This window comes from Staurois parvus, unplaced genomic scaffold, assembly GCF_062004578.1.
Source record: "Staurois parvus isolate SC_StPar_1 unplaced genomic scaffold, SC_StPar_1.0 ptg002982l, whole genome shotgun sequence".
In the NCBI taxonomy this organism is placed as follows: Eukaryota; Metazoa; Chordata; class Amphibia; order Anura; family Ranidae; genus Staurois; species Staurois parvus.
This window is the reverse complement of record NW_028320778.1, coordinates 81,803-93,622: the sequence shown is the minus strand read 5'-3', so window position 1 is coordinate 93,622 and position 11,820 is coordinate 81,803. Positions and strand designations below refer to the sequence as shown.

Sequence of the window (11,820 nt, the reverse complement as noted above, 5' to 3'; positions counted from 1 at the left end):
TAGAAAATGGAAAATAGAAAAAAGTATATACTGCGTTAATAAAAATGAATACAACTGAAAAGCTTGGCTGCTTGCTTACCTGTGTGAACTCGCAAATGCACCTTTAGATGATGGGAAGAACGAAATGATTTGGCACAGAAGGGGCAGTCTCTTCCAGTTGCTCCACGAGGCCTCTGAGAGGAGTTGACACTCCATCCATTCTTATCTGCAGAAGAAATATAGTGAGCGCTGAAAAATCACAGAAATAACTTACATCCCTTTGTCCCTTTGAAAACAACAAAACGAAGAGCATGTTTTCCCTGTACACATGGTAAAATATCAATCTCTAATAGGAGGATATGTAAGCTGCTTTCTTACCTATTTTGTACATTATACCAAATTATAACAAAAAGAGGTCTTTTATTTCTACCTTCTGTTACATATCTTTTGATTGATGTGGTAGATGCGAACACCTGGCAGGTGATTTGATCAGCCCATGCCCATCCAAACATGAAATGTCAACTTTGAGAGCACTAAACATTTACACTTCATCCTGAAGCTCTGCTATTTGCAGCTGGGCCAAACTGCATCCACCATGAAAATTTGAAATGCACTGTATGAAAGAGTATGGAGAACATGGTAATGTTGTATATTTTGATGTATGCAAGTTTGCCTTTGGTCTGCTGGTAATGACTATTAAAAAATTTTTTTAAGAAAATTTCCTGAAAAGTGGGTGCATCTACTAGGGAGGCTTTGCCCCTTAACGCCAGCGCCTCCGGGTCCTTTAAGGGGTTTCTGATGCGGTGGGGTTTATGATCATGTGATCACCGTGATTGGCTGTCACAGCGGTCACATGATCAGAAAGCTCCTGATAGCAAATAGCGATCTGGAGCTTTCTGTTAGGTGCAAGTGTGTCGCGAGTGCGCTCGGCACACATTCTTGGAACAGCTTTGTTTACATTTTGGTACGCATATATGCGGCCTCTCAGCGTCAAGGCTCAACCGCCGACAGGCTGCATATATGCGCACGGCTGGCACAAACAGGTTAAATATGTACAGTGGGAAAAACTAACTAAACTAACTAATTCAAACTAACATAACATGTCTTATTTGACATATTCATTCTCTTTAAAAAGACCCATTTTAGCCAACTCTCATAAATGAGGGAAACAGTATTCATCCTAGGTTTTCAATGGGAAACTTCCTCACATAAAGTACTGAGATTCCCAGCCTAAGAAACTCTATCCACAATGTAAACAAAATGTCATATATATAATAGTATATAGCAATACCACAAAAATAAATGAAATTCCAGTCTCTTTGTTTGTATACAGTATACTTTTGCCCAGCTTCAAAACATGATCAGTGCATAGCATATATTGAGTTGTACATTTAGAGGATTTCTATTGGGATCAAAAGAGAGATTTAGTGAATTCCTGGTACTTTTTTTTTTTTTGCATTGTGGAACTTCTGTACACTGATTCTGCCCAGCCAGATGTCTAAAGTTAAAAGAACAGTCACTTAACCACTTGCTGACCCACTCACAGTAAAAGTACTGCATGCAGGTGGCAGCTACAGGCACAGTGGCGTACTAGTACAATGCTGGGCACATGCGCACTGGGGATGCACCCCCTGGGAAGTGCATCGGCACGATCCCATGACCACTGTGTCCAATGAACACAGTGGATCATGGCGCTTTGAGCAGCTGGGGTATCATGTGATCACTATGATCAATCATAGCAATCACGATTACAATATACACAAAACAGTCATGAAAGGCTTCCATTCATGACTGCTTGCTTACTGTTGTAAAGCTGTGATAGGCCCACAGCTATCACATGGTACCTGGCACCCTGTACCATGTGATTAGCTGTAGCGATTCACAGCATGTCAACAGTAAGCAAGCAGTCATGATTGGAAAGTCATTCATGACAGTTAACTATTGCTTATAACAGTGATCATCACTATGGTGACACTGAACTACTCTGATAAAAGCATAATAAAAAAGAAAAGAAGAAAAAAAAAAAAGAAAAAAAAGGAAAAAATGGTTTAAATCTATTAAAGAATTGAAATATATATATATATATATATATATATATATATATATATATATATATAAAAAAATTTTATATATACTGGCTCCAGTCAGTATCCCTGATCACTACCACACCAGTCATATGATGACACTGTACTGCTGTTGTGACAGTATATAAAATAAATTGTGAAAAAAAACAAATATTTATTTTCTTCATCTTCCAAAAACATTGTGATAAAAAAATTACAATTTCCAAAAACTTGTGATGCCTCTTACTAAAAATACCCCGAACTTTCCAAAAAGGGTCATTTGGGGGTATTTGTACTGTTCTAACATTTTATAGCCTCAAGAAATAGACTGTAAACAATCTTTATAATAACATTTATCAATCTTGATGTACTGACAAAGTTTTATAACAGAAACTAAGAAAAACGTAGAGTTTTTTTTTCAACATTTTTGGTCTTTTTTCATCTAAAAACCCAGTGGTGATTAAATAGCACCAAAAGGAAGACTATTTGTGTGGAAAAAATAATATTACATTTGGGTACAGTGCTGCACGCCTGAGCAATTGTCAGTTAAAGCAGCATAGTGCTGAATAGCATAAAATGCCTTCGCCATGAAGGAGGTAAAACTTTCCAGTGGTCAAGTGGTTAAAGTTGCCATATACAGCCTGTTCCTGAATTATTGTTCCAGTGTTAAGACTTACTGTGATACTTGTCCAAAAGTGACAGTTGTGCACACATGGAAATTTTGATTCTTGACACTTCTCCAAGAGAAAATCAGCCCCATTCACAGAAAGATTTTTATAACAAGCTGGTACATCTACCTGTGTAAAAATGAGCATCTCCAACCAACAGAGGTGCTCATTATCCCCTGCAGAATACAGAAAAATCCAGACTAGAATGTTTGATTTCAGGAGCCTCACTTGCTATAATTAAGAGGTTTATGCCAGGCTTATTTTTGGAGCATCTAGATGATTCCCAATTGCTCTCTGATCCCGTTGAAGCAGTAAGTTTTAGGTAACAGGAATCTGGTAACTAATGGCACCTTCAGAACTTTAAACACTTGGTGTGACTCTCTAATTTAAAATTTAGTTCAAACTACACCTTTGTACTAGCTTCCTCACAGAATGTTGTAGAGTATGCTAGCAATCGTAAACTTCTAAAGATAAAAGAGAAAAAAATAGCTTTAAAATTCAACAACTTGTAAAGTGTTACTAAACCCAGGACCCTGCATTCATTATATCGGTTCTCCCACAGAACACAACATGGAAATGCAATTATTTTAGTAAATATTAACTATTATATATAAATATATTTTTAATATATAAAAAATACCTCATCAGTGGTATATAGCAGTCTTCTGGCTTCTATCAGTGTCTGGCCGAGCACTGGTTAAAGCTTTTAGGAGTTTTTATTATCTTCTGACTTTCCTATGAGGCTGCAAAACCCCCTGACCCTCTGTGTGGACAGTGCTGATTGGGCCTGTTCTGATCACATGAACCCTCCCAAAAGGAAAAGAAACTCCAACAACACACACCAAACTGAGCATGTACAGAGTGACTCCTAGAGCTCTGTACTATCAGCAGATGGACTGGGGACTGTGGAAGAAGGGGAGGATCAGAGAAGACAGAGAAGACAGGACAGCCTTTTTACACAAAACTGATTAACCACTTAGGTTCCACAGTGAGTACAGCCAAGCAGGTTTTATTGCATATATAGACTGATTTTACTATTGTGAGTTTAGTAACACTAAGTCGTAAACATAAAGTCATACCAACAGGTCTGTTTTTTTATTTTATTTTACTGAAATGCTCCATTATCATGAACACTTATTCTACTAACGCTATTACATTATTGCTTTAATTTTAAATTTGTATTTCCGACCCTGTAATCTGCACTGCACCTGAATGGAACCGGCCGAGATTTCAAACATACACGGTGACACTTATTGTGCTTAGTGAAGATCTGTGTGTGTTATGTCTAATGTTTGTTCTTTTCCCCTGAATCAAAAGGGTATTTAGATGTCTACAATGTTAGTACTGCATCTCATCATGTTTCTAACAATGTTGGGAGTCTGGGTCTAGGATGTATTGGATTTGTAGTGGTCTTTTGTTTTCTTCTGCAAAATCGTATAATAATGAGAACCTAAAACAAAATTCTCCTCTAAACAATTAAGAAGCTACAGTAAGCTCTATAATGTCGAGTAATATTGTTCCTCCCTGGTAAATTTAGACAGATAAACACCTTTTTGCTTTTATTAGTACTCATGTAGGAACAGAGAACAGTAGGATGGCACAGACAATTACAATATACTAATGGCTCTGTACTCCTCCAGGTTATGGCCTCATTCACCTGGGCGCTGAAGTCCATATACCATGAATGGGTCATTTATTTATGCAGTTGGAACCTCCTGGTGCTAAGTCTATGGGCATGGACAGCTGCTAGCCCTAATTTGACAAGCATGTGCATAAGCGTCCCTGAACGCAGACAATGTACGTTCTGGAGCACCTACCCATACCTGAATGTCTGTCATATTAGGATGAGCAGAAATCCTTGTTACATCAATCAAAGGCCCGGGACGCACAAGCACAGCTGCCAGCAGTCTATCAAAATCTGTGACTAGACTCTGTGATGAGTAGTAACCACGTTAAGTGTCATATACCATACACTGGTAGAATTTAGTTGAAATGTTTTGTTTTAAGATTGTAAGGCAGGCCACCCATGATGCAATTTTCTTTCAAGCAACCACGGGTTGCAGGAAATAAAATCACTTGATTCCCCCATCTACACACTAAGTGTTGATGGGAGAATCCCTCCCATGCAGCTACTGTGTTCTCCTGGCAGGTTGGAGTGGGGGGAGCAGTGCCCGCCGGGAGAACACAGTGATTACTGCTAGTGGCTGCTAGCAATAATCACATGTAAAATCCGACATGCTGGTTGTACCAAAGTCATACAACAATCGACTTTGGTACAATCAGCCTGCCCATAGATGTTTGAAATCTCGGCCGGTCCCTGCTGAACCGGCTGAGATTCGAACCATCTATGGCTGGCTTAAATGGATATAATCATTATTGGGGTTAAATCATCATTTGTGTTTGACCACACTGATGACAAAATTTAAAAGGAGCAAAATGGAACATTTTTCTCGCACTGAATTATTAAAAACAAACATTTTTAAGTACTTTCAAACAACCTTCAGCAAGTCATTTAATGTACTGAGAATTTTCATAAAAATGTTTGTACAATTCTACTAGTGTATGGTCAGCTTAACTGTGCAAATGTAGACCCACAGCTAAAGGGTTCCAAGCAACAACCTTTCCAAGACCAATTTAAAGCTGAACTCCAGACAAATATAAAAGACACAAAATAATGTAGCTCTGTATTCATAAATATCATTAAATGTATTTTTTAATGCAGGCAGTGTAAATACCAGAATTGGACTCGGTATCAACCTCAGCAATCCCCTGTCGACTACACCACAGACTGGAATAGGGTGCAACAAAAAGTGAAAAGAAGCCAATCAGGTGGTTATATTGCTGATAGGAGGACAGTGCACAGGGTCTATAAGATGAGCTCATTAGTCTGCTACTTCTCCTTTCACTGCCCGGTTACAGGGTGGGGTTGGAAGGAGACCTATAAGTGAAAGTGAAACTGCAATCAGGCCCTCTCCTCTGCCAGACAGAGCCGTGCGGTGTGGGAAAGCTGAGTAAACCTCAGAAATAGATAGAAATAAAAAATCTTTTGGCAGGTAAAACAGCTCTTATATATGCTTTATTTGTAAATTTAGCTTTTAGCCTGAGGTTCAGCTTTAATTATTCCTGAAGAGGTACAAAAAAACATCACATGTTCTATGTATGCACAGGTTGGGTAAAAGGTGTCCTAGAAATGAAAGTAAGCTATCTGAGCTGATTTCCACATTACTTGCACTGCTGGAGGAACTGGAAGGTATATATGGGAAGCACTACCCTAATTAAACTGGCTAACACTTCTGAACTGGCAATAACATTTCTGCACACATTTTGTAATTTTCCAATGCTAGTGCAGTTTGAGGAGCAGAAAGATGGAAAAGTTATGAAAAAACAAATGTTCGGAGGGTTATATACACTTTCACAATAAATTATTTGTGTAAACAGGCTATGTGGGTCATAGTTCATAGTCATGTACATCCAACCCCTCCAACGTAATTTGATCCTGAAATTTTATAGCTCAAATGCGGGGGTCAGCAAGCTGTTGGCTGCCTGTGGGCAACAGATAGCAATCAATGTGTACATTGTGAACACGCCCCTGCTGTGCAGATTCTTCCCTTCTGCCTCCACCGCTCTCATCTTCACTGGAAAGTGGAGAGCAGGAGGCAGCACAGTACTGGAGAGAGGGCGGGAGTGAGAGCCACCTCAGTTAATCTTTCAAGTTAACCAGCAGGCGATTGGAAAAGTTAACTCTGGCAGCTCCAGCTCTCTATTCCAGTACTGTGCTGCCTCCCGCTCTCCATCCTACTGTACACCCAATGAAAAGTAGGAGAATGCTACCCACACACTGCTGTGTGTTTGTGAAGAGGGGAGGAAGAGGGTGGGGGCTTGGGTTGGGTCAGAGGACACTACTGAAGGGTGCAAAGGAAACTACTACTATGGGGCCAGATGACACTGCGTTTGGGTGTTAGAGGCAGAGGACACTACAGTGTGGGGGGGAGGGGGAGGTGATGTGAAGAGGGCAGAGGTCACTGCTATGAAAGATGGGGGGGGGGGGGAAAGGACACTACAATGGATGGTGTAGGTTGAAGTGAACTGACACTGCTATGGGGGGGGGTGATGTCAAGGGGCAGAGGACACTGCTATGGGGGGGGGGGGGGGGGGCGCAGGGGACACTTCAGTGGGGAGAGCAGAGAATACTATGGGAAGGGGGGGGGAATGTGAAGGAGGCAGAGGACACTTCTGTGTGTGTGTGTGTGTGTGGGGGGGGAGGTGATGTGAAGAGGGCAGAGGACACTGCTATGGAAGATGGGGGGGCTAGGTTGAAGTGAAGTGACACTGCTATGGGGGGGGGGGGGTGATGTGAAGGTGAAGAGGACACTGCTAGGGGGGGGGTGCAGGGGACACTTCAGTGGGGGGAGCAGAGAATACTACGGGAAGGGGGGGGGTGTGAATGTGAAGGAGGCAGAGGACTCTTCTGTGTGGAAACAGAGGACACTACTCTGGAGGGCGGAATACATTGCTGTGGGGGGAAGGTGATGATGTGACGCGACTGAGTATATTACTGGGGAGGGTGATCAGAGGACACTCTGGTGGGGGGTGATGTGAAGGAGGGCAGAGGATACTACTGTGGAGGTAAGTGTTGTGAAGGGGACAGAGGACACTACTGTGACACACTTTGTGTTCTTCATGCTATCTTTTTTGGGGGCTTCATAGTTATTTATTTTTTCAAGGGCACTGAAGAACCCTCCCTTCCCGAGGTCTTTGCTTTCCTCCATGTTGCCCACGTATTTCTCAGCCTCTGAAAGGTTGCCTAATTAATTTTTTTTTTTTGCCCAAACTTGGCCATATATTATACAATATTTTTGTACAATTTTCCTTTTGGCTTACCGAATCCATATAATATCAGGTCATACCAAAACACATTCAATTTATAAGCAATCAGGCAGGTCTTTGCTCTACATAGTTGAAGGTAAATCTAAAGGAAATTGAACAGAAAAATTGTATAATGTATGGCCAAATAATTTTAGTCAGAAATAAAGAAGTCCGGTTTCACATATTCTGTACCTTATGGAATGGCTGACATTGAAGGGTACGAATTTCTAGCTCCCCCGAAATGTGAAGGCTTGCTTGTATTCATCGACATTGAGCAGAACATAATACAGCTCTGCTAGAACTAAAATAGTATTCCAAACGATGAGTGGCTGATCAGTTCACATGTCCACTGCAACAACGCAAAATTAAATTCTGTCTAAACTCCAAAACAAAAAATATTATATTGTAGCTTACTAGTCCTTTGATGTAGTGGCTGCATTAGTTTTCTTTAGTCTTTATATTCACCTGGTGATTCTGCCAGTAAAACACTTCCTGTCTTAGGGTGATAACACTCACTGTACTAGTGTGAACAGTGTTGTCACCCTAGGCTGCTGTCCTGACTACAAGTATCTCCCCTCATTACAGAGGTAGAGATGTTTTGTAATTAACAGAAGATAACTGAGAAGGCTAATAACATTGTGCAAGATTTCAGTTCAGTGCGTAGGAAGTGAAAAGCACACTGGATTTCTGTCAGAATCAATAGGTATTTTTTGAAATACAAATGTAGCCCTCACATCTAAGGACTCGCAAGCTACAATATATTATATATTTCCCTTAGATTTAGATATACTTTAACCACTTGCCTACAGGGCACTTATACCCCCTTCCTGCCCAGGCCAATTTTCTGCTTTCAGCACTGTCACACTTTGAATGACAATTGCGCAGTCATGCAACATTGTACTCATAAAATTTTTATCATTTTCTTTTAGACAGATAGAGCTTTCTTTTGGTGGTATTTAATCACGTCTGGGTTAATTTTTTGCTAAACAAACCAAAAAACAACTGAAAATTTTGAAGAAAAAAAAAAACACCTTTTTTCTTAGTTTGCTATAAAATGTAAATAAGTGATTTTTCTCCTTCACTGGTGTGCGCTAATGAGGCTGCAGTGATGGGCACTGATAGGCGGTACTGATGGGCACTGATGAGGCACTGGTAGGTGCACTGACGGGCATTGACAGGCATCATTTATGGGCACTGAAAGGCAGCACTCATATGGCACTGATAGGTAACACTGACAGGTGGCACTGACTGGCACTGAAAGACAGCTCAGATGGACACTGATATGTGGCATTGATGTGCACTGGTAGGTGCTGATATGGCATTGATGTGGCACTGGCAGGTGGCATTGATGGGCACTGACAGGTGGCACTGATGATCAGTGCCCTGATGATCAGTGTACATGTCCCCTCTGAGTAATGCTGAATACTGGCTCTCCTCTCCTCATGAGCTGTCAGCGTGATAGCTGGTGAGGAGAGGAATGCCAATAACTGGCATTTCCTTATTTACATGCGATCAGCTGTGAATGGACACAGCTGATCACATTACAGAGCTGATATCATCAGCTCTTCCCGTTGATCATTGATCCGCTGTGTCCCAGGGACACAGCGCACCACCGATCGCCACGCAAGCGCGGTTAGAGTGGGAGGACGTCATATGACATCCTCCTAGAACGAGAGAACTACCTTGCGCCCGTCATTTCCTTATATGGCAGGCAGGAGACGGTTAAGGTCATTCTAAACGTAAAACTACTAATACATAATCTAAATAAACCACTTCACAACTGAACACTTTCACCCCCTTCCAGTCCAGACCAATTTTCAGCTTTCAGTGCTGACACACTGAGTGACAATTACTCAGTCATGCAACACTGTACCCATATGGAATTTTTACCATTTTTTTTTTTTAGACAGCTTTCTTTGGGTGGTAATTAATTACCACTGGGTTTTTTTGCTATATTAATGAAAAAAAGACCAAAAATTAAAAAGAAAGAAAAAACATTTTCTTAGTTTAGGTTATAACATTTTGCATATAAATAATCTTTCTTCATAAATTTGGGCCAAGATGTATTCTGCTACATTTCTGGGGTAAAAATAATTCAAAATAGTGTATATTTTTTAGTCTGTGTGAAAGTTATAGAGTCTACAAACTATGGCATATATATATTTGAAAACTGATCAGTTGAGATCCTAAAATGCTGAACACTGGTATGACGTATGGCAGTGATTAGGACACTGGTATGATGGTGATCAGGATGCTGGTGATCAGGATGCTGGTATGGCAGTGATCAGGATGCTGGAATGGATTATGGCAGTGATTAGGATGCTGGTATGGCAGTGATCAGGATACTGGAATGGATTATGGCAGTGATTAGGATGCTGGTATGGCGGTGATCAGGATACTGGAATGGATTATGGCAGTGATTAGGATGCTGGTATGGCAGTGATCAGGATGCTGGTATGAGGTATGGCGGTATTCTGAGCACTGGTATAGTGTATAGCGTTGATCAGGGTGCTGCTTTGGCATATGGTGGTGATCAGGGCACTGGTATAGTGTATAACGTTGATCAGGGCACTGGTATGGCATATGGCAGTGTTCATGACGCTGGTATGGTATATTGTGGTGATCAGGACACCAGTATGGTGGTGATCAGGACATTGCTATGGTGTATGGTGGTGTTATTGTGAGCACTGAGACAGGTGACAGGGGCTGGCTGCATTGATTATTGGCATTACACTGGGGCAGGCTGGCACTGCAGGATGCTGTACACTCACAGGCTGCAGCAACAATTCTCTCTGCTCTCACAGTGAGAGCAGAGAGAACCGATGCTTACTTTCTATTTGCATTGTTTACTATATGATTGCTGTGATTGGAAACAGCAATCACGTGGTAAAACACCATGTGATAACCCGGACACAGCGGTAATGCGTGACACGGATCGCTGGGCTCCCGGCTGCACACACTGAGCCACGCACGAGCTTCTAATACAGGCTGACATACAGGAATGGTAGCCCGCATCAGCTATAGGCTATGGGCGGATGGGAAGCGGTTAGTCAGACTTGCATTTAGATCTGAATTCAATTTTTTTTATCTAGTCGTGTTACAACCCTTAAAGTGATTCTAAATGCATTCTATGCATGAAGGTAAAAAAAACCTTCAGTTTGCAGCTCCCCCTGCAGCCCTCCCAATACTTACCTGACCCCTATCTCGATCCAGGGCTGTGCAGGAGAACAGATGCTCTCCTGGGCTCTGCATCCTCAATGGCTTAGACACAGAAGCGGGATTCACTGGCTCCCGCTGCTGTCAATCACAGCCAGTGATGAGGGTATGGGTCCGAGCCCCGTTCTTTGTGTCTTAAGGCATGGGAGTAAGCATGCATGACTGCCCCCAGAGCAAGCGGCTTGCTCTGGGAGCACTCAGCAGGAGGGAGGAGCCAGGAGCGCAGAGTGGGGACCCGAGAAGAGGATCTGGGCTGCTCTGTGGAAAACCATTACACAGAGCAGGTAAGTATAACATTAATAATGTTCATTTTTTTTTTTAACCTTTAATATCACTTTAATGCAAACCAAATAACTAAAATCCCAAATAGGCTTTAATATATTAATGTATTTTTAATGCAATTTTACATTTTTAAATCTGCACCAAAAAATACATGATGATCCTGCCATAGAAGTCCCTCTTCAGGTACTTCCTATTTTAGGATGAGAATTTTCTGTCCCTGTCCCCTAATTATGCCTCCTTTGTCGTCACTCTGCCATATGGGCTTCCGATGGAGACTACAGTAAGCTGTTTCAACACACATTATGCACGCTGGGTCCATTGTTGTCACAATCAGGAAAACCAACCGTGGAAAATGACATGAAGCTACAGTTAGAGTGCATGCATGTAGAGAGAGAGTGATTGCAAAGAGACTGCAGGGCATCGGCAGTACTGAGATATAACAAAAGATTAAAAAAAAAAGCGGAAACAGGTACTTTATGAAAAGAAAATAACAATTGTTTACAATGTTTTAGCAAACGAAATGTCATTTAATTAGGGTTTACATCAACTTTAAGTAAGCATGAATGCAGCATACTTTATTTTGGAGGATTTGCTGGGCAATTATCACATGCCTATGGTGGCAGGCAGATGTCTGATGGCCAACCACCGATTGTTCTCCACCAAAATAAACACTGCCGGCAGTATCTGCCTATGACACCCTCCTCCTTTCTCCCTCCCTCTGTACTGACAAAACCATACTAGTTTGG

At 41.5% G+C, this 11,820-nt stretch overlaps 1 protein-coding gene across 1 annotated transcript in view; it reads right to left on the bottom strand.

Moving 5' to 3' along the window:
• Positions 1-35: 35 nt before the first annotated feature.
• LOC149428758 (zinc finger protein 219-like) overlaps positions 36-11,820 on the bottom strand; it is a 37,281-nt gene continuing 25,496 nt past the window's right edge. Inside the window, exon 4 of the mRNA XM_089667039.1 lies at positions 36-205. Coding sequence (XP_089523165.1) covers positions 36-205 — 170 coding nt within the window. The remainder of the gene's footprint in view (positions 206-11,820) is intronic.